Consider the following 23,190-nt stretch of genomic DNA (forward strand, 5'->3'; position numbering starts at 1 on the left):
TGTTCTATGTTTAGTATATAACAAAGCATGTATTTGCTCCTTCTAAGGGGCAGTGCATGAGTTACTGCCCATGAACTGTTCCAAGGTTCTGGGAAGAAAGCGAGTACAGCAAGAGGATATTGTATGGCGTTTACTTTATTACTGAAAAATACAAATTAATAGGAAGCCTAGACTCTAGAACATTCAAAAGAATCCCAAGAAGACAGGTTTTTACCAATAACACACAAATTTTGAATAACAGCTCCACACTGCAAAGCCACCCTTTAGATGTACACATGCACAATAATGTCAAAATAAAATGATAGAAATGAACCATCTGTTGGTGCAAATTGTACTCAAAATCCTTTTAAGTCTCACATGGTCAGACTTAAAATGTACTTTCTAAAAAGTTTCTTTCCCACTATTTTGGGGGACCTCAAATTACATCACACATTTCACACAAATTAATAAACATAACATTTAGCTTTCCCAAATGACTGTATCGCATAAAGTGGTACTCTGACAGACCAGCACCAGAGATCCCAGGAGAAAAAAGAACCCAAGAAATGGAATAACTGTAGCTGTACAAAGTCACAGTGGCTGAGGCATGTCTGAAGGATCACTAAGACTTTGGATTGGCAATCAAAAAATATATTTATTCTCGAAATCTGAGAATCACCAAGAATGTGTACTACCATCCATCATCAGCTCCATACGCAGCCACCCCCTCCAGCCCAAATAAATCCATTTCTGCCATTGCCGATGTTCTTTTTCAAAAATTACACAATGGACGTTCATGAGATTGACTTAGAAATAATGAGAAATCATCTTTATTGTTTTATGTGCTGCCTGAGCGTCAACCTTCAGGGAGCATTTTGTCCCACTATCAGGATCTGCTGTGCAAGGGACGAACACTAGAAATGTACCACCACTAAAACAAAAGCTGTCCATCCCACAAATTCATCTGATTCGGAGAGTCAAAACTTCAAAAATACAAGAAGTATTATGAAACTCTTTCAGAATCCTAAAAGCTGATAAGTTCTATGGGGTTTGGCTAGATATTCTGATAACCTTACCATATTCACAGAAGCTAAACTGCAACAAATGTCAGTACAGACACGTGATATAGATATATATATATATATACACATATAAGGAGAATCCAGAGCGATTTGGGTCTGGAAACTTTCAAGCAAAGTTGAGAGTCATTTGTAAGAGGAATTAAAGGTGCTAGATCTATGTTACTGAACCTAAGCACTTCCTCCTTCAGTCTCTCCCTGCCCCAGTGTCACCTTGTCCAAACCTGCAAGTCACATGGAACACTTCAATGGCCTTTTTTTGTTTGTGCCAGAAATATCAAGCCAATAAGCCTCATTCTTGAAAACTAAAGTCACAGTGCTTTGTTTTGCTCTTTTTTTCTTTTTAACTTATCTAAAAATATTGTAGTGATTAACAGAAAACAGCTGACTGGATGAGGCAGATTATTGTTCCAAAAAATTAACTGTAACCCAGATTTGACACCTTCCCACACAATCTATGCAGAAGAATGAAATTAGTTTTAAGATGTCAGTGCACTTTGAGAAACACTCATGGGTAAGGCATTGTTTATAGTTATTTCTTGTCTTGTCTGACATCGCACCATTGCCAGGATTGCCCTCCGAAACCTGCAAAGGACAAGAAAAGGAAAGCAGAAAGGTCACTAGCTGGAGAACCAAATACAAACACAAACTGATTAAGCTCTTTTAAGCATTACAACTGTTCTCAATTTTAGTAAAACTTACTTAGTAAAAAATTGCATATCTGGAATTCAAGAGGACCTGAATCTTTTCCATTTCCATGTACAAGAATAACTCAATCAAGTGTTTCTTCCACAATAATGGTCACAGTAGCTTTCGCTTATTGAAAGACTGGGTAAAGCAAAATTTGGAGAATGAGGTGAAAAGGTGATGGACTTCCATGGTCTCAGCAGGATCAGACCAGACAAGCCACACAGAGATCACAGCCTCTTTGTAGCTTGGTAGTAAAGCAAGGAAGGATTCCTGTTGCAAAATCCAGATCCCATTCAGAGGCAATGGCTTGGTTGGAGCATTTTACATGCTTCCTCAGTATAGAAGAATAGGTTTAACTTACTTTAATGGAAAGCGCAAGTCCCTCCTAATCAATTGCAATGTGACACATCTCAAGCCAAGCAAGGAATTCCAAAGTTACTCTTCACTAAGTTGATGTGTAAGACATTTTGGCCACAGTCATTAAAACAACTAGTCTGCCACCGATGAACTCATTTTCCACAATAAGTCTCTCTGAGAAACCACAAAAGGATTCTCAAAATGAACTTACACAATCTTCACTAATGTGCTTTCAGAAGTCTGTATCAATTTAATATATTCTGATGTTGATCAAAGCAATTTCTTTTAGATTTTGCTATCCGAAAGGTTATCTTTGGTAAATCCAGAGTGGCTTACTCTCTGATCTCTTCACCAATCAGCTTGTCAAATTCTACAGGTGATCTTTATGTAGATCAGTACCAAATTAAGAACACTTACTTTTTGTTTGCAATGACATAAATGCAGGGATTATAGAATGTGGAGGATTTTGCAAATAAAGGAGCTATGATGGCCATTGCAGGAGAAATTTTCTTTGGGTCTCCAAAAGAAGACCATAAGCACACAATGGAATAGGGAGACCATGCCACCAGGAACATTATAATCATCACAACAGACATCTGTAAAACAAGAGGAACACACACATAGCCTGAAGATTATGACCTCACAACCTAACTCCAATAGCACATACATCTGTGTGATAATAAGAGCTATCCAGAACTAGATAATGACACATAAATGAAAACATCTGATAATTCTTGACATCTTATAGCAAAAACTCATTTTTGGAATTTAATAAGACATCACGCTGTATTTTGGCATGCTGTTGTTTTGTTATAGTTTTCCTTTGTGATTTGCACTAAACATTATTTTAAATTCAACCATCAAAAATTTAAAGGGCCATAGAAGGCTTCTCATGGGAATTATGGCCACCACTTCAGTGCTGAAAATGCACTGTGTATCAGCAAACCTTCTTCCCCAAAACACACATTAAAGTAGCTGTATTACTGTTTTTATTATCACATACATCTCCAACATCCACCAGAGGATGGCTATATGAAAATATAATGCCACACTGAAAAATGGTCCGGTAGTCAACATCATCTACGTTGAAGAAAATACTAAATTTTGTACAAATCACCTTAATTTAAACACTTCCTAGCTACTTCTCCTGTGCCCAGGTGTAAACAACCTGTAATCTACTTTCTAACCCTGCTAGAGAAAATACAATAAAATGATTCCTTAAGATAAAATGCTCTGTCAGAATGACAGGCTTCCTTTCAAAATAGACTTGAGATACACATCAACAAAAAGAGCTCAGAATGCAATTTATTTTTGCTACTCTGAAAAGAGTAGAAGGAATCCAACAAAAATAGGCCACTCTGGGATGTTATTACAAACAGTACATATGAACAGAAAGAGCAAGGAAACAGCATCTTGCAGACTAAATTTTTCTAGAAATTGATGTTTTTGATGTTTCACATTCACACAAATGTCTTGCATAATAAAAAAATAGATAAAATATCTAAGCCAAGCAACCAACCCAATAAATATATTTCATAAGGTTTAACTAAGGTCTGGTTAAATAAAGTAAGTGTTCTATGACACACAGGCTCTGTCCTTGTACTTAAGAAACCCAGGAGTGTTGTCACATTCAAGCATTATACAGAAGATGATCTGAGCAGTTAACTGTCTTCTCTGCCCACCTCTCACAGATAGCATTGTGGGGACACTGGGGTTCAGACACCAGGACACATCAAACCACCACTAGACCTGAACAGCAACAACATGAGAATAGTGGGAGGGCAGGAGTGGAATCAACTAGGACCAACTTTTCTGGCTTTTGCCAAGGACGCGGATCAGTAATAGAAATCAGAATGGAAGCCTCAAATTAATGAGGGAGGCAAAACAAACCACCCCCCAAACTAAATGAAACTGCAGGGCTCTTTGTATGCTCTCTCTCGTGTAAGGATCCCTAGTGTTGTTCACCTGTGCCCATACTCTGTCCTTCAGTGAGAGCCAAAATGAGAAACAGAAAATAATCGATAATTCTGCCTGAGCTGTTTTGGAGTACAGCTAAAAAGGAAGCTGTACCCCATCCACAGAAGGTTTCTATTTCAATACTAACACAATGTCTATAAGATAATAACCTCAGAACAGTGATTCTTACATAAAAGAAGGATTATACTTAAATACAAGGCTTCATTATTTTTTTTTTTAAATACAACTCATAATCAATTGTGAAACATGAAAAACGCATCTTCACAAATTTGAGTCTGGATCTACAACTGAATCCTCAGTTTAAAGCATTCTGAGTTATTCAGAAATGTAAGACGTTCATAATCAAGGGTTGGGTTTTTTTCATAATTTAGCAACGAGAACATTTTCCAAGGAATGTTAAGTTTGCACTGATAACTAATTCAAAAGGAAAGGTGCATTCTTTTCAGCCTACTCCTAATTTCTGTATGTTTTCTTCTCCTGCCCAATCATAAACCATATCTTCACCCAAAATCAAAGGACCCAGTGCACTTAAAGCTTTCTCAAGGACTCTTATATGAGAAAAGAATGTTAACTTTTCAGGCCGGATGTATCATTCTATGCGGTAATTCACATTTGCTATTGTTTACCTAAGAAAGAGATAAGCTCTGTAGACAGAAAAAAAAAAACCAAGGGATCAGAAGCAGCACACAGTTTGCGAGCTTGGAAATGCACTTTCATTTACAGGCCATGAGTGCAAAGCAGAGCTGACCAGTCTATTTCTGACCAGTTACACCTGTGAACCTGGCAGAGCACATGAGGACTCTGCAGACACAAAGAGTGAAAGAATCTTAGACAAACCTCCTAGGACATCGCTGCGGTATGTTTCTATACAATGACAGAGGGCAGAGACAAGGAAAACTCACATGGTTCCCAGACTTCAAAACAGTTGTTCATCTGGAAAGAATAAAGAATCTAGTGGTGTTAGTCAAGCCAAGAGGTTTCACCAAGGCTAAATTTCAGTTAATATTTTGTAAGAAAGAAGGAGAAAAGGGGAATGTAGGAAATGGAAATGCTTAAAAGGCTGCACTGTTCCTGTTCCCAAAACTAACAGGAAAGAGCACACTTAAAATGAAACATACCCTCATTTACCATACCTTTGTTACATCTACTTGGTCAGACCAATCCATGTTGATGCTCTCCAGGCAGTTACTGCTGGTGTACTGTTTCATTGTCCGGGAAACATTGTAATAACAGTAAAACATGACTGTCAAGGGTACAACAAAATTAACAGCAATTACACTCATTGTGTAGGAAACAAAGGACCTGATAAGACAGAAAAACAAAAACACAGTAACTTAAATATCCATCCACGAGGAGTTACTGAAGAATTTGGTATTTTGATTTGATTACAAAATTTGAAATAAACTTTTAGAGAATTAGAAAAAAAATCTTTACTTTTTATTAACAGCTACAGGTTTTTTTATGAACAGTCCTGTAGTTTTCAAGCATTGTTCATTTTCTACCTTTTTTCTATACTTGGTCTAGATTATTTCCTTTTTTATTATAATTATCTTCATAAATTAGGCTTCATATTTCACCATTAATTTATTGTCATACAGTGGTAAAAAAAACAGTCTAAACCTTCAACAAGAGAGCAAATTTAAAATAAAAGGTGAAGTGAAGTCTTACACATCATTTTTCCTCCAATTGACTGTGCAAGTTGCTCCAGTTGGATCCGGAGCATAACCAGCCCAGCCTACAGTAGGCATGGATGCCCAAAAGACTGCATTGATCCACGCAGCTAGGATTAGAGCGGCATAGTTACGGGTAGTCATCCTTCTTCCTGTGACAAAGCACATATAATCACAAATTGTTGTCATCTTTTTCTTCCCAGTGCTGAATTTGAACCACAAGTAGGTGAGAGCAAACCTGCACAGTGTTAACAATAATAATCCTCACAGGGAACCACACTCCCGAACACTGTAGCATACATGCTTCCTATCACTGAAATGCATCTAAGCTTTCCAGACTCAAAAGCCACTTAATTCCATCATTCACTCCAACTCACAGCATACAGACAAGATCTGACCATAATGCCAAGCCGAAAGACCTACTATGCAACATAGAAAGAAAGAACAAAGAGGAATTGACCGTTCCAATACAGCTGTTATGAAGAGGAGCGAAAAATATTCAGTACAGTACTGACTTAATGCTAGAAGCAAATGCAGACTTGACAGAGGTCAAAACCTCTCACAGCTAAAGCTTTCTGTAAGCTTCAGGGTAAGGATGCGGCCCTCTAATGACTGGAAACTGCCAAGAAAGACAACTTATTAACCAGTTAACAGCCTACATCTGAAATTCTCAAGCTGTACTGTCCATGCAAACTGCATTGCTCACCATGTACTGCAGTATCATACTCCATTTTTTAATCATACCCAGCTCTTTAATTATGAGTCATTCACAGGAAAACAATACAATTTGACACCTAGTTCATAGAAGCCTAACAGCGAAGGAAGTTTGACTAAACAGACAGTACCTATGTCAGGCCTGCAGATTGTCAGGTAACGGTCAACTGCAACAACAGTGAGCAAACCAATACTCGCCATCCCAAAAAATATATTTAAGGCAGCATAGATCTGAAATTATAAGAAATGAAGAAATAACATAGCCTTTCTGAGAAATCTTTAAAAAGTATAAGCAAAAGTTTGCATAATGCATATCTAAGGCACTATGATACATTACACTCAGTCACCGTTCTCTTCTGTAAGCAAGGTACTGCATGAACTAATTCAGTGCAGGCAATTTGGTGATGGTTCATTTAAAATGAAACATTTCAAAAGCAATCTGCCAATTTGCACACCAGAATTCCTAAGGAAGACAGTCTAGTACAACATACTTCAATAGGTAAATTTGAGATTCAGAGGCAAAGAGTTCAAGGGGCTTTTCAATTCATGTTTTCAATATACATTAAAGAGTCCCAAAGAGCATTTGATTCATCATTAAAAGATTAGAATCATGTAAGGCTTTAGGAAATCTGAGGTCCTGAACTGTCACTCTTCCCTCTGCTGTATATTATTTCACTGATACGGTACACAAATTTTCCCCATTGGTCCCCATTTTTACTTCGTGTCAGGTCTGATAATGCATGGTGATTGAACTGTACACATGCTGCAGTCCAGCACACTCCAAAAGCACTTGCACAGTCATCCCATGGGCAGCCTGAGTGGGAAGGATGACTAGGAGGGTTGTGCTATCATTAGCACCCCCAAAATTCAGAGCCCTATGCCAGACCACATGCCACCCACAGCTACAACAGAGCCACATGACATTCAGCTGTCTCAGTTGACAGGATTTATTTGGTTTGGGTTGACATGAGTCATGTTTGAAGCGATCTCAGAAACTCCCAAACCACTGGTAGTGAGATTTCACATCAAATTCAACCTACTATAAGTCAATCTAGATGCAAAGATATCAGAAATAAGGCAAGCTGTCAAAGAACAACAAGAATTTCTGAATTTGAAATAATTGTGTACTCAGGCAAGTGATGCCAGATTATAAATACCCACTATATACAGGACCAAAGTATATGGTGTTGCTAACATTTTTCTTGAGTCACATTTTTGGCACAAACTTTCACATAACTGTTCATTTTCCTGAGCACTATGCCTAGCAGTCTGTTTAAAAGTTGACTTAAATCACAGAACACAGTGAGCAAAGGGCACTTTCTCTGTGCTACAGAAGTACAGTTTGTCAGTCAGTCTCTACTTTTAAAAATAGGTAGCTATTAAAACTAAGCCAAATCTTTGATAGCGCCCTTCAATATCCAAAGGGAAGGTCTGTGAGGCTATCCTTTGTTATATCCTAAGGAAGATGTATTTGTCAGGAAAAACTCATTAAGGTCTGTCAAGCTCATCACCAAAACAGCAGTCACATGCAAAGTCTGTTTACCACCAAATGAGTCATCAAACAAGCACGTGCTACTGCTATAACTTTCTTCATCCTTCCCTAAGGCTTTGCTTCTTAAAGCTAATATAAAATTTCTGGTTGATAAATTTAAGGTCACATTTCAATATTTTCAGACTTATAATTATAAGTTTGGAACAGGATTCAAAAACAGAACCTACATCCAGAAATTGAGGCCTTTACAGAACATCAGCTCCACGTCTAGAGTCAAGTTTTGCATTTCCATCTTCTCTCTTATGATAAAAAATATCAATTAGAGCTACTACTTAGTTCTCATCTTGCACTTCTTGCACTTAGGTGTTCAAAACATTCTCCCTGCCTAAATTGCAATACCTGGCATCCAGTATATCCAAACTTCCAGCTTCCATGCAGGTCTGAAGCAGCAGACATGGGGTAGCCAATGCCGCTAACACCAATGTCAGTGAATGCCAAGTTGATAATAATTGCATTGGTTGCTGTCCGAAGCTCTTTGTACTTAACAAAGATGCCTAACACAACAATGTTACTGAAAATGCTTATCACTCCTGTGGAAACAGAGAAGAAAAACTTTACAAAACATGTAGATTAGATGGTAACACACATGCAAAAGAAAACACAGTCTATTATAACATTTAAGTCCTAAACAAGAATTATTTTCAGTCAAGCAAGATTTTGCAAAGAGTAAACACCTGAAAAAGAGAAAAAATAGCTTTTGTAATTAGATTCATCTTACTTGGATGTAGTAAGGGTCCAAAGCAGGGTGTTTTGTCAAACCTAGGACTTCCTATACAATGGCAATTGGCAGAGCAGACATCCAAAAGCATTGAGGATTGCAATTTAGACACTTCAGCCACAGAGTACAGTGCTGTCTTCCATGGCCAAAAAGAACGTAGGCTGGTGACTGGCAGAAAAGCAGGGCTTTCATGATGATTCACTTGACCTAGCAGAAGGTCTCTACCACCACCTGAGTTCTTCATTTCTCAAGGAAAGCTTCCACTGTATGTTCAAGTAAAAGTAATATTCCCAGGCAAAAAAAAAAAAAAATATATATATATATAGAAAATGAGTCACTAGGCTTTGTCATTGCTACCTCCATTCCAGCCAGATACAAATCTCTTCTCTACTCATGAGCCCTGAATTCTTTGCAAACATCATTGTTGGCTCGCATTGCTGCAAACCATATATTTCCTAAGCCTTGCTAAGCAGCCTGGATGATCCTTGCAGCTCACCCTGGTGAGATGCTGGGCCTGCACCAAAACTGTTTTATTCATCTGACAAGCTCCAGTCAGTATCAAGAAGTCCAGCTGTGTGCTGAATTTACTCCTGCCTCAAGAATCTGAGTAATTGTGGACCTTTTGGGGAGGGCATGTCTTCTACCCTGTTTCTTTCCTTCTGGCACAGGATTTTTGTCTGCTTTTTTGCAGAAATAGGACTCTAGAGCCCAATCTTCCTATGCCCCAGAAACTTTAACGCAGGCTTCCCCAAATCCCCAATGTGACAAGTGCTTTTACACTTAAATTCTTCAGAAACGTATTCAACAGAGGCAGCACCAAAGTTGTTCAGACTCTGCCTGAAGACTATGAGGCAACATGAGAAATGGTGAGTAGACAAAGAATTGTAATAGGGAAATATAGTACTAAAGCTATCATGCACACTCTCCTGTCTTCGTGTCCAATGACTCCAGAATTTGCTTGGGGCCCCACAATGCTCTCCAGGAGAGTGGAGGACACAGATCCTTAAGACCCCGTGCATCAGCAAGCTTTGTCTGATCCTGGTACCTACATTAAGGCCTCTACATCCTTCATTTCTCTTGCTGTCTCCTGAGCCTACTGCGTGGCTCTTGGAATGAGTTTACATAGCAATCCCAAAAAATAGGGTTTTTTTTATTTTATTCTCTTCAGACTCAGAAATACTCAGAGCAAACTACCATCATCTAGACTTCTACTAACCCACTATTAATTACAGTAATTCAAGTTAAAAAACCAGTTCGCACCTCACCTGAGAAAGGCTTACAGCCCTTTATCAGCAAAATGGAGAATTGCAACATGTTCAAGAAAACACAGTCATTAAAAATTTAAAAAATAAAAAATAAAAGCATAAACCAACCCTGTAAGTAGTAACAGGAATTTGTAAGTTGCTCGTGAATTCCCTTGTCTCATACAGCTGAGACAATACCACTGAACCAAATGCTAAATTTACAGACATTTTTATAACTTGGGCACCTTGATTACAAGCACATAGTGGAATGCTGTGTTGGTAAAAGTCAAACAATGCAATATCCATGGAAATGCCCCTTGGAAATCTTCAGTTTTTTCTGTTAAAACATTTCACATATGAACCAGAACACTGTACTTTGCATCATTGCAGTGCTGCAGGGATAATTCTGTAAAGAGCTCTAGTGAATAGGTGTTGTGCTGAATACAGAGCAAGAAAGTCTGAAATAATAGCATCTGGCTCTACAAAGGATGTTAACTTCACATCCTTATTACCATGGCCACAGAGCCCAGCAGACACAAACAAGCACAGACAATTAGGCTCAGTGGAAACTGAGCAGCAAGCAATCCAGCATAGTGAAATCTAAGTTTTGCCCTCAGGAGTGAAATAAGGTCTGCAGAAAAGACTTCATTAATTCTCAGTTATTTCTCTTTTCCACTCTCTTTTTAAAACTCCAGGCACATCTTTTCTCAGGTACAGTGTAGTACGTAAAAATAACATTAAAGATGATGTTGGAAATGTACAGCCACTCACCCAGCATATTTCATGCATTTTAGGAACAACGCTGTGATGCTATGAGCCCCTAAAACGTACAGAAGCAGGAAGCTGGAGATCAGACGTGAAGTGAGCAACAAGAAGCATCCTCCATGCCAGCCTACTCAGACCCACTGGTAGGCAGTATATTGACAGAGGAAGAATGCCAGAGTCACAAGTTTCTAAACTGTACAGGCTTCTTATGAGGCATGCTTTAAAAGATTTCAGGTTGGATATAAGGAAAAATGTATTCTCTGAAAAAATGGTCAGGTGCTGGAACAGGCTGCCCAGGGAGGTGATGAGTCACAGTCCCTGAAGGTGTTCAAGAAACATTTAGATGTTGTAGTGAGGGATGTGGTATTGGTGGTTGGTGAGTGCTTGGACTGGATGGTCTTGGAGGTCTTTTCCTACCTTGGTGATTCTATGATTTTACACTACCTGGAATTAAATCAGAAATACAACAGAACTGTGAAGTCCTACCTTCAGGGTGAAGGAAGGATCTTGCTAGACACACATTTAGTGCCCAAACTTAATTTAAAAAGCAAGGAAGAAAGCATCGGAAGTGCCAAACCTATTTTGATCAAAGATTTCAGAAGTACTAAAATTAATAATAGAGACCAAAAAAAGTTCTGGGAAGTAACATGCAGTAAAAGAAGATGGATTATCTTGTGAACAAAGCAGGAAAAGACATGCAGACTCAATAAAAGTGTACAAATTCTCTCTTTGTGAGAGTAAGTCAAACAGAAAAATGAAGTTTCCCCGGGAAGCAGTTACCCAAAGCCCAATTCTTAGAGGGTAGAGAGTGCAGACTGAGCCAAAAACTTTTATTAATCTGATATTATCAGCTAGGACAAACTCATCTGATTCAGAAAAAGCACATGGATATTGTCACTTGGCGTGTGAAATAGCTTAGAGTTAGACAATTATTCCCACAAATTTTTCATTACATATTGTGATTTTACCAATATGAGGATAAAAATCTCTTATATGAGATGGTCAAGAACAGAAACATTTATTATTTTTCCTCTTCCCAGGGAAATAACAAAAACTAAATGCAGATGGAATGCAAATACAAGCCCTAACAGAGAAAATCAGGACACACGAGCAATGGCATCAAAAATAATGAAGGAGAAGGTTCGATCCATGTATTACATGGAATTTACTTTTTCAGTCAGCAATTTAAAATTATACCAGAGTACTTCACCATTACAAAGTGAATGACAACCATAAAGCTTCTTCCTGCAGTCTGAGTGTCCCCATTGTCATCACTGAAATTAATATGTTGAACCACTGTAGACTGCAATAGTTAACAATGCCTTCTTCCTCAGAAAAGTAATTACTTATGAAGGAAGAAAGTGGTCAAGTCTTGTAAAAAGGAGCAGCATGTTGAACACTGTATCTGACATTCATTGCATTTCTTAGATATCTGCTTATTAACACAACCTAAATTTTCCACAATGTGAGATTTGTCGAGGTAAAGCACTTGCAAAGTAAACAATCATAGTTTGAAACATGCTATAGAACTTACTGTCAAAAACATTACTAAGGAAAAAAGCCCAACATACAGCTGACAGACTTACTAGATTCTCCCATTCCGGGAAGAAGCTGAGTTGATTCTGGATAATACATGATTGCCTTGATCCTTAACAACAGGTGGCCAAACTATCTGAAAATACCAGCTGGTTACATACAGTGTAAACAATCTGAATTAAAATATAACAAAGCACTGCACATATCTGCAGCACCTAATAGATACAGTTACCTGCAAACAATGCAAACTGCAGAGTTTATTTGGTCTTCCAGTACTTCACCATCATCCAGCCCTACAGCTGCTTGACAGGCTCACGTGTCTGTGCAGCTATTCTAACTATCTACTTGAAAAACTGAAGTTAACCAGTGCCTTTACATTCACGTTGATGCAAAATATCCTCTATATCACTGATTTGATACTTCCCACTTCAAACGCATATGCTAAATAAAATGACTATTTCATATATCTCTAAGTAAACTAATATTTTGAAGTATTTGAAAAGCTAATTTTAACATAGAAAACATATGGTATAGTTTAGGAATAATGTATTTATAACTTGATCTTATTTTCCATAACAAAAATATAGAAAGCATGTTTCTAAACACAGTAGGTTTCAGTATTTGGCCAAGATGTTATTTCACTGCTACAGTGGTCAATACTTCAGAGCAACATTTCTGCAAAACTTGTAGCTATAATAACGCGAAATTACAAGGAAAAAAAAAAAAACAACAACAAAACCCCTTATCATTGATGTCAAGCCAAGGGCTGCTGCAGTCATAGAAAACACATGATGTCAAGCCTTCCAGCATGCTTTTTCTAACATGTGTCATAAGTGAAAAATACATCTGCAAGAGGAGCCTGCTCTTCTCTGATAAATGATCAGCTCCCTCCCTCTCGGTCACATTCCAACCCTTCCCCTTACATCCCCCTATCAGACACCCGCTCACATGCTCAGACTACACATATATTACTATGAACATGTGCCCCAAGAGAAATCTCAAGATAGCTTCAAGCACATCACAGAAAAATGCAAGATGTGACAGCTATGTCCTATTTTTATCTCCTTTGCAAGCTGGCGGAAATTAATTCTTACTCTCTTCTATAATTACATATCAACAAAATGTATTTTTTAAACACATAATGCTGCCTTCAAATATACAGCAGAGAACGTGTAGCTTTCTGCACACTTCAGTCTGATTGTTGACTTGTCAGTAAACTACAGAGAAAAGCCGCTGGGCGCTTGCAAGTCAGAATGAAATACATTGCCGTTACTGTACAAAATAAGCATTCAAATCTACAGTTCTATTTTAAAAAGTTATGCAGCAATTTGACAACGCCCATACCTGCTGTTATTAAGTAAGCTGCAACTATGTTGTGCTCAGTCTGTGTAAAGGCAGAATGAGCTTCAGCGTCACCTTCTGAGGAATTGGCTGAATCATTCCAATGCATTTTGGATGCACAAGAGTCGTCTATATCTTGCAGTAATTCATCTAGGGGACGAAACGCTACCAAACCCCGTCAGGCAAATTCTTTCATTATCCAACAGACTGACTGAACAATCGAAAAAGAGGCAGGGGAGGGTTGCCTCACCATCACCGCTGACAGCTTCTAAGCATGATCTAATTGGACAAAGTGCAAAGAAGTTTATACCCCCAATCTATGCAGGAGAAAAGCTTGTTAATTAAAACAAAGAGCAACACAGAATCAAGTACATTTCCAACAGGATGCTTAAACTTTATTCTTACTGCTAAAGAGATTAACAGTCACATGCCTCCAAAGTTTTTTACTTCAAATCTCTTGCTCAACAGTTGAGAAACCTCAGGACAAAATTGACTCCTGTTAGTTGGACTTCAGCCTGGTTTGAAATTACTTCCAATCATCACAGAGAACACAACCACAGCACAAACACAAATGTCAGTTTCATTAATATACCTTTACTGTATCCACCCCCTCAAATCCTTAAATATCTCCTTCTCCTCTTCAAGATTCTTAGTTTAATTGAAACACTCAAACTGATGGCAAACACAAGAACTTAATCCAGTATTTTCTGAAGTGAAACTTGACTTCCAGAAAATCCAATCAACACATTTCTAAAATGGCCTGGTCTGAAGAAAATGAGTGTTGAACATGACGTAAAGTCTAAACACCCTCCTTCTCTTAGACTCACACAGATAGGCTTGGACAAATTTTCTTAAGCAGAAAATTATTAAGCATTTTCCAGAGGTGAGACAGCTTTCGTCTCTTCAGTGAGGTAGCAGCACACTAGAGAGAGAGATCACAAAGCCCTGTTACAAAATCCTGTGTAAATATGAGCTGCAACAAACCCTTGCCCAAAGAGCTTATATGCAGTATCAATCCAAGCCATCAAGGACCCTTACCACCGCTTTCCCCATCAAACCTCAGCTTTTTAAAATAGGCATCCTCCATCTTTCATCCATTTCAATCTAAAGGTGAGAGAATTTTAGCAGGAAACTTATGCAGTCGTAACAATTAGTCATCATGCCTACAGATCATGTGTCACAATACTACCAGCAAACATTTTAATAGCACAGAACTACACTCACTCTTAGCTCCCAGGGCACTTGCATTAACGCGGTATTTCCCCTGTCAGAAGAGGATTAGGCAAGAACATGGTGGGAGGGATTTGAAAGGGAAAATGATCCGTTCAGTAATGAATCTACTTCCCTAGTATTTAATCACTCCATCTTAAAAGATAAAAGCATAATGATAATTTGGTATCTTCACTTTCCCCTCCTGAAACCTTGGCAAAATTTTCAAAAGCATCTCCAATCATGCAACTTCCATAGAAGTCAGAGCTTGCAATGCTTACTGCCTCAAAAAACACAGCATCTCTGCTCTCATGAGGCTCCATCTGGAGTACTGCGTCCAAGCCTAGGGCCTGCAGTACAGGAAGGATGCAGAGCTGCTGGATCAGGTCCAGAGGAGAGTCACAAAGATGATCAGAGGGCAGGAACACTTCTCCTATGAAGAAAGGCTGAGGGAGCTGGGCTTGTTCAACTTGAAGAAGGCTCCAGAGAGACCTCACTGCAGTCTTCCAGTGCTTGAAGGCAACTCACAAGCAGGAGGGGGACCAACCTTTTACATGGTTCTGTTCTTGTTCAGATAAGATTTCAGACTTACAGCAACACAGTTAATGAGACATGCAGATTTTATAGGTACTTACTGGTTAAAATGCAAGTTTCTAACACGTAGTTCATCCTACATAGCATCACATTGTTTCTGTTTCCTCTTCTCTTAAATTTGGCTGATTTTGTAGGAACAGGAATTGAGAAGTAAGAAAAGTTAAAATTAAAGGCAGAATAACTAAATCATAGAATGGCTTAGGTTGGAAGGGACCTTACAGTTCACCCAGTTCCAACCCCTACCATGGGTAAGGCTGCTCTCCACCAGCTCAGGCTGCCCAGGGCCCCATCCAATCTGGTCCTGAACGCCTATAGGGATGGGGAAGCCAAAGCCTCTCTGGGCAGCAGTACCAGCACCTCACCACCCTCTGAGTAAAGAACTTATTCCTAATATCTAAGCTAAATCTCCCCTCTTTTAATTTAAAGACATTCCGCCTTGTCCTATGACTATCAGACCATGAAAAAGTTGCTCCCCCTTCTGCTTGTGAGCTCCCTTCAAGTTCAGGAATGCCGCAATGAGATCTCCCCAGAGCCTTTTCTTCATCAAGCTAAACACCCCCAGCTCCTACAACCTAGGTAATCTAAGCACATCTCTAAAAGTACTTTTTTTTTCCCTCTAGAGCACTGTAGTTTATAAAACAAAGCCAAAATATAAAGCAAGGAATTAGCTATTAAGATATAAAAAATAACCTTGAATTATGGAGTTTTTCCTTTCGACTTGGCCCAGATCAGTACAAAAATAATGTAGTTTATATTTGAGTCAATTTTTCAATTTGTAGTCATCTATATAGATACAGGGCAATGCAAGATTTATTACCTGGTTTAGCAAGTTGCAAACATTATAGTTAATTAAAATATTAAAAAAAAAAAATTTCAATCCATACATGGAAAAGTAGAGATACTGCTTTCATTTAAAAAAAAAAAAAAAAAAAAAAAAAAGGAAAACTCATTTAAAAGTGCATCAACACTAGGGAGCTGTCTAAGGCAGTACTTCCTTTTAATCTTAATTTTACAAACATTTAACTGGTTCAAAACCAAAGGTAGACAAATTAATAAATTATTATTTCTCACACACAGAGTCTCTAGATTTAAATAGTTATTTTAAAGAGTTTGACTCTGCAAAGAGACTTTCAGGTGACTGACAAGACAACCTGATAAGGGGCCCCCAAATCCTTTTTACTTGCCATGTTTCCCATATTAACCTTGATTTTCTCAAGATACCCTTTCTTGCCAAGATAAGGCTTTGCCAAACTGAAAGTAACTCTGCACCAGCATAAAAGTGACTATTAAGCACTGCCTCAGGAAGACATCTATTAGCTGTTGTAGAACAGAAATGAGTCTCTCTAGCGCTTACAACCGCCAAGGTTGCATCCCTACATTAAAATATCCCGATTATCTACTGCGCGTTGTCACAAAAGCACTCATGAGTCTTTGCTTTTGCTTTGCAATGGTTTCAGACTTAAGTATGACTCACGACTCCACCTGCTGTAAGATTGAAATTGTTCACTTCTTGTCCTAGGCTGCAAGATGGTACCTTTATCAACTGCCACATTAGTGCAATTGAAAGGTGATGTCAAAATAGCTTTTTAATATCCTAGGAGAAAGCACACCTCTAAAGCATGCAGCGAGAACAGCAGCACAGAGCACAAATTTGGGTGTAAGAGTGAGGACTGCATTATCCCCGTCTTCCAAAGCCAGAAGAATAATGAAAGACCTAAGTCAGCTATCTACTACTAGGCACAGAAGCATCGGTGATGAACGCAATTATCGCAGAGGATGCATTTACAAATATGACAGTTCCAACTTCAAAGCAGACTATTATCATTCAGTTGCAATGTGGTATGACAAAGATGGCTTACAACAGCTAAAGTTCTATAGTACCTCAAGTCAGAGCCCTACCTCCATAGACCTAGTAACACATTGTAACAAAAGACTAAATGCCTTTAAAGGTCTGTATTTAATTGACCTAATTAAAGTTATGTGGGTAGTAATAACAACAAATCAGTATTCCATAATTCTTGATGGTGCTGTGGTTGAATAGACTTGGTTTCTTCTCATAAAAACAGATCTAGTAGAAAGTTTAATGTTTCTTTTAAACAGTTTTAACTGTTATCCTATATAGATCAGGTCTTCAGACTACCCAACGGAATTCTTGAAGCTTTCTTGATAGCTTGTTTCAAGCTTTGTTTCAGAAATAATTCAGAACTAAGCGCTGCGTTTGCTAGCGACCAGTAGCTGTCGAGTTGTAGCACTGACAAATAACCTTGGTTTCTTTTAGTAATCACAAGGCTAATGGAACCAGTTTTCCAGTAATTACGTTCTTTAATTGAAAAGTATAGTAGCATGACCAGTTCTGAAGTGTACTTGTGTCTACGTTGAACATGATGCTCAGTATGTTTTCATGTCAATTAATCTACAGATCTCTTCTCAAAAATCCTTGGTATGAGAGCTGCCAATGGACTCCTCATTCCTGATAAAATCCGAACAGCAAGATTCTTTCCTATTCTTACTCAATTTCCAAAGATAAAAATAGATGACAAAGTGCTTCTCTGTGCTTTATGGGACACTTAACTAACTTTTTGACACTCCTCATAATACAGCTGATTTAAGAGACTGGGAATACATTCATGCAGAATTCTCCACATATTTTTAATGCAATACTAAACTGAAAACATTACAGGCAGAGGAGCCCTAGGACGGGTGTAACACTATAACATGATGGAAAGTAGTGATAATGGCAGGGTGGCAAAGTCTTTGGCTACAGCAAATGAGGACAGGCCCAAATACAACAGCCATGGGCAAAGAAACAAAGGGAAAAAAAGCTACTTACCTTTAGAAGGCCTCAGGCAGGCAGGGATCTCCAGCAAGATACCCTTGTCTCCACTGCCAACTCTTAAATGAGGTCTGGGAAGGCGTGGATCCTGGCTCCACCCCTCCCGGTCACTCAGGTGCAGTCCCCTATGTTGGCCCTGCCTTCCCACTTCAATCACAGGTGCTCATTCACTCGTTCAGGCCGTGACTTAGCATTTCTGCTACAGCAGGCTATTTCATTTTAGCCCTCTGCAAGCTCAGAGCACAACAAAGGTGACGTGCCAGGGCATCAAAACCTCAAGAGAAACTGGCTAAGAGTAAGAGAGGAACTCAGTAAAAACTTAAACAGTTAAAAACTCATCGCAATTTTATTATTGGTGAAATTAGATACAGTGAGGCGACCTAAGAATAGAATTAACTCTGTATTACTCATTAGATATCTTCTAAGAATGCGACTTAATGCCTTTGGCTTTCATTAAGACTCAAAGAGAAGAATCTACAAAATATTCTTTGCTATCTTCCTTTCCTCGTACTTATGATTATGCATTAAAAAAAGTTCTAACAACAAAAAAAATCTGAAGTTTAATTTGTAAAAAAGGATCCATAAAGGTTATTTAAACAGTATGGCCTCTTTAGGGTGATCCACAAGACTCCATATAAAACAATGAGAACAAGGGATCTTATCCAAGTCACACACGGGTAAACAAGTTCATACTGACAAATGTGCATGCAGTGAACCCAAAGGGGTCTTTCTTAAAAAAAAGTTTAAATTGATTGTTTACTCCAGACTCCAACATGAAGTCAAGCACTGACTAAGTCATTTGCCAGAAACAAACAATTTAAGAATAACATTGAACCTTGTCTTAGTTTTAAAAGTTCAAGTATGTTCTGAGCAGTCTTCCGTTCTTCACCAAGGGCTACATACTCTGTTCATGTGTTGACAGTCATCAACTGTCATTTCATAGCTTCCAGTTCTTTACAAACAACTTTTTCACGGTCTTTTATAATTTTTTTTTCTTGTTCTTAACCTTTGCAGATGATGTGGTAAGTCAGCAGGAAGATTCTCATTGCTCCATTTTTAATGTCCTCTCCCTGTTTTAAGAGGGAAGAAAAGCACTTCATTAATTATCATAGATGCTTAATTCAAATTATCTTAGATGCTGTTAAATAAATTATTCATATAAAACTGCATGAATCGATAGAATAATTTATCACTGTTAACTGTTCTTATAGTCCCTTTTCATGTAGAAACTAGCACGGTCTTTACAAAGCATCAAAAACCAGAGAATGCTGAACTTCAGCTTAAACAAGTTACTAGGAAGCACAGCAAGTTTTCACATAAAACTGTGAACACCCATATGAGAGAAAAAGAAAATACAGCATTCTGTTTAATACTTAAAAGTTTAGAAACTGAGAGCCACTTTTATTATGGAAACATAACATTTGCACACTCACCTCTAAAACCTCCTCCACCGCCTCTTCCTCCTCTGAATCCTCCTCCTCCACCACCTCTTCCTCCACCTCCTCTAAATCCTCCTCCTCCTCTTCCTCCACCTCTTCCTGCTCCGAATCCTCCTGAATATAGGAAAGAAGTTACACTTTCTGGAGCATGTAAATTGTTTGTTATACATAACAACATCTTTCATTGACAGTTTCTGAAAGGAAAACCAATCCAGATCAGAAATGGCCAACTGCTTCATCCTAGTACCTTATCTCTTCTGAGGACTATCTGCAGCATTTTAGGTGTTGTTGAATATCCAGCATCCAATGTCTAAAATACTAATGCATTAATAAAACTCCAAGATAATTTTAGCTGTCATGAAAAAAGTTAACTACAATTGTTATATATGAAATCTGCAAAACAATAAACCAAAAAACTTTGAAATACTTGTGCCTCCTTGCATACAAGGTGGCAGAGTGGCGAGAACTCAACTTTAACTGAGTACATCACAGACTGTGCTTAAAAAGTAAAGCATGAGATCTGCCAGATCATTTACTCCTTCTCTCAAACATTGCATTTCAAGTATTTTGTTCAAACTAGATTGTAGAGCACAGTAAAAACACAACCTTCATTGTTTTGAATGGGTATTATCTATTACCTATTATCTATTACTCCCTTTCCTGCATTTTGGAGAAATGGTATAGAAACTAGCTCTTGCCTTGGAAAGATGTCATTGTCTCTTCCACTGAATTATCAAACTTAAACTGAATTATCAAACTGAAAAGTGCCTATCATTTTTCTTTGCAATAGAAGTGTTAATTCAAGTACATAACTGTAACTTCACCAAACACAAACAAATGAAATAACCATTCTGCAGCTTTCATTCTTGGGATCTTACCTCTACCACCTCTTCCTCCTCCACGTCCTCCACCACGTCCTCCTCTACCACCTCCTCGAGGAGCACCTTTTTCTCCAGGAGGCCTTGGTAAAAATCTCTGAAGGGGTAGCAACTTTGCTGGGTCAATGTAAAACTGCAGAGAGTTCCATTAGGCTTTGACAATATTAAGATTAAATCCTTAACAAACAGTCACTATTTGGTCTTAACTCATTATGTCAAACTGCCTTTTCCAAAGAGCCAAATAAACAAATCATATGCAATATAAATCAGTGTTATGAAGTTATTAAAATACAGACGATATAAGTATTTATTAAGTTTCATTCATTACATCTTACTTCCTCTTTTTGATCTTTAAAAGCGGGAAGAGCATGGCAGATGTAAAAGTGAAAAGGATGAGTAAAGGAACACATTTTCAAAGGATAGCTAGATTTAAAGTCAGGAAAATCTCTTAATAAAGCTTTTATTATCTATTTGATTACATATGTAAACAATGACATACAATAGAATTCTGTTACTGACATCAGCTAACCTTTTGCATTTTTTTGAATGAAGAGGCTCTCATGTTCTCAGACAGTTTCACTGAAAAATACTGTTAGCTTCTTTAAGGAACACACCAGGAGTAAAACATCAGAAGTAGCACTTTTGATTATTATGTGGAAGAATTTACACACTTTAGACATTTTCTAAATTTATATTTTATAAATGAAGCTAAACGTCACCACTACAAATGAAAGATTACAACTTAATGATCAGGAATAACTGTTTCTAATTTTCCTCATAGTTTCAAAGACAGCATTTTGTAGAAACGTTGCTTTTTCCTTCCCCTGTATTAAGGCATAAAGAACACACCAGGAGAAAAGAATACATAAAAACGTAACCATGAAGAAACAGATTTGCCTGACAAGTGACCATCTCTGAGGCTTATCCAGAACAACATGGATGCTGCAGTGGCTTTGCTATGACTGTCTTGGCTTGTACAGCTGCCTGGCTGCGGAAAGGGATGAGGCAGCAGGGGCTACTCAACCCAACCACAAGCTCTGTTTCATCCTACAGCAATGTGGTGGAGATGCCCACTGTAACTCCACAGAAAAACTAGTATGGATCCTGTGGCTCTCAAATGTGCAAGGATGGTTGTTTGTGAGCTGCTGGCTGACTCTGTTCAGTAGCATTCAAGATTAAATAGGGAGCTAAGGAACTGCAAAATACACTTGAGCTCCCTTTGTATTTCTTGCTATGTTATTACAAGAAGAAAAAAAGTTTCTGAACTTCAAGTAATTCTGGTGCAAAAAGTAAACCTGGAAATTGATACATTCCGATCAAAAGAGTGTTCTAAACCTGTTTTATGCATATGAAGTAGGACAAGGAAATTAACTACTTTCAAGTTTTAGAGCAAAACCATTGAACAAGCCGAGAGGATTTGTGAAGGATACAAAGTCTCGTAGCTGCCCAAAAATTTCATCCACTTTGCCAATCTGTTCCTTATTATCCAAGTACACTGGTGCATTGAAATAAGGCACTTTGTTTTCTTCTGTTTTACATTTACAAACAAGATCATCTTCACACGGATGCATGAACTCTCCCAGTACTGAAATAAAGAACAAGCTGAAGATCTTCAACACTCACTGCAAGTTAAACAAATGCAGGCTCTGCGTTTAACTTACAGACTACCCTCTCCGGAGGGCCCTGGTCATATCCACCTCTGTTGAAGCCTCCTCGTCCACCTCCCCGTCCAAAGCCACCTCGTCCACCACGATTAAAGCCACCTCTGTCACCGCCACTTCCTCCGCGATTAAAACCACCTCCTCCTCTTCCTCCTCGTCCTCCGCCACCGCCTCCTCTTCCACGAAAGGACATTCTCTACTGCTTCCTACATTGTAGACAAAAACCAGTTGTTTAAGAAGTACGTATTTGTTGTTTAATGTGCTGTCCAAATCAAGCTCTCCTGATGATCATGTTTAATTGTTAGCCAGCTCAGCCCTGACTGAAAACATGCAGGCACATCATAAATCAAGTTTCCCCCTTAAATAGCACCTATATTAGGAAAAGTTTATTCTTCAAAAGAGTGGTCGGGCAGTGGCACGGGCTGCCAATGGAGGCGGTGGTCACCGTCCCCAGAGGTCTTAAGAATCGTGTGGAAGTGGCACTGAGGGACATGACTAGCAGGCACAATGGGGATGGGTCGATGGTTGGACTAGATGATCTCAAAGGTCTTTTCCAACCTTAATGATTCTACGCTAGTGCCTACCCGTTAGGAGTGACCGGCATCAGGCTCCGCAGCCCCAGCCCCGCGGAGAGGCGCCGGGCCGCCAGCTTCCCACGGGGCGGCCCCCCTGGACACGGCGCGGGGCCCTGAGGACAGACCAACGGCTTTAACACCACTAAAAACCACCCGCCAACACCCCAACCCACGCCGGGAGCCCGAGCTCCTCGCACATGCATACCCAGCGCCCATGCGACAGCCGCAGTCCGATGACGTCATCACCGCGCGCCGGAAATCCGGCCTCCTGCCGTAAAGGAGACGCAAACGCCTGGCGGCACTGTCGCAAGAGGGCCCTCGCAGGGGTTGCTGCTTAGTCGTGTGGGGACGAGATCGCGTTTCTCCCGGAAACTGCCTG

At 38.9% G+C, this 23,190-nt stretch overlaps 2 protein-coding genes across 5 annotated transcripts; both read right to left on the minus strand.

Annotated features, from left to right (window-relative positions):
- On the minus strand, window positions 110-15,198 carry RRH (retinal pigment epithelium-derived rhodopsin homolog). Its single transcript, XM_021396462.1, has 7 exons — window positions 13,626-15,198; window positions 8,358-8,548; window positions 6,598-6,697; window positions 5,751-5,904; window positions 5,216-5,384; window positions 2,523-2,701; window positions 110-1,643 (listed from the first exon to the last, which is right to left on the minus strand). Exons 1-7 carry the CDS (start codon window positions 13,729-13,731, stop codon window positions 1,538-1,540), a joined length of 1,005 nt encoding a protein of 334 aa, XP_021252137.1. The 5' UTR covers window positions 13,732-15,198; the 3' UTR covers window positions 110-1,537.
- Window positions 18,581-23,154, minus strand: GAR1 (GAR1 ribonucleoprotein). 4 transcript variants are annotated; one of them, XM_021396457.1, is made up of 8 exons: window positions 23,017-23,045; window positions 22,821-22,924; window positions 22,237-22,442; window positions 22,006-22,160; window positions 21,105-21,164; window positions 20,576-20,708; window positions 19,692-19,811; window positions 18,581-19,328 (listed from the first exon to the last, which is right to left on the minus strand). In XM_021396457.1, the coding sequence occupies exons 3-8, from the start codon at window positions 22,427-22,429 to the stop codon at window positions 19,315-19,317; spliced, it is 675 nt and encodes a 224-aa protein (XP_021252132.1). In that variant the 5' UTR covers window positions 22,430-22,442; window positions 22,821-22,924; window positions 23,017-23,045; the 3' UTR covers window positions 18,581-19,314. The 4 variants fall into 4 exon arrangements, with proteins under 4 accessions (XP_021252132.1, XP_021252134.1, XP_021252131.1 ...); XM_021396459.1 differs by lacking the exon at window positions 22,821-22,924 and having other exon boundaries at window positions 20,576-20,672; window positions 23,017-23,154; XM_021396456.1 differs by lacking the exon at window positions 22,821-22,924 and having other exon boundaries at window positions 23,017-23,154.

This window comes from Numida meleagris, chromosome 4, assembly GCF_002078875.1.
Source record: "Numida meleagris isolate 19003 breed g44 Domestic line chromosome 4, NumMel1.0, whole genome shotgun sequence".
NCBI lineage: Eukaryota > Metazoa > Chordata > Aves > Galliformes > Numididae > Numida > Numida meleagris.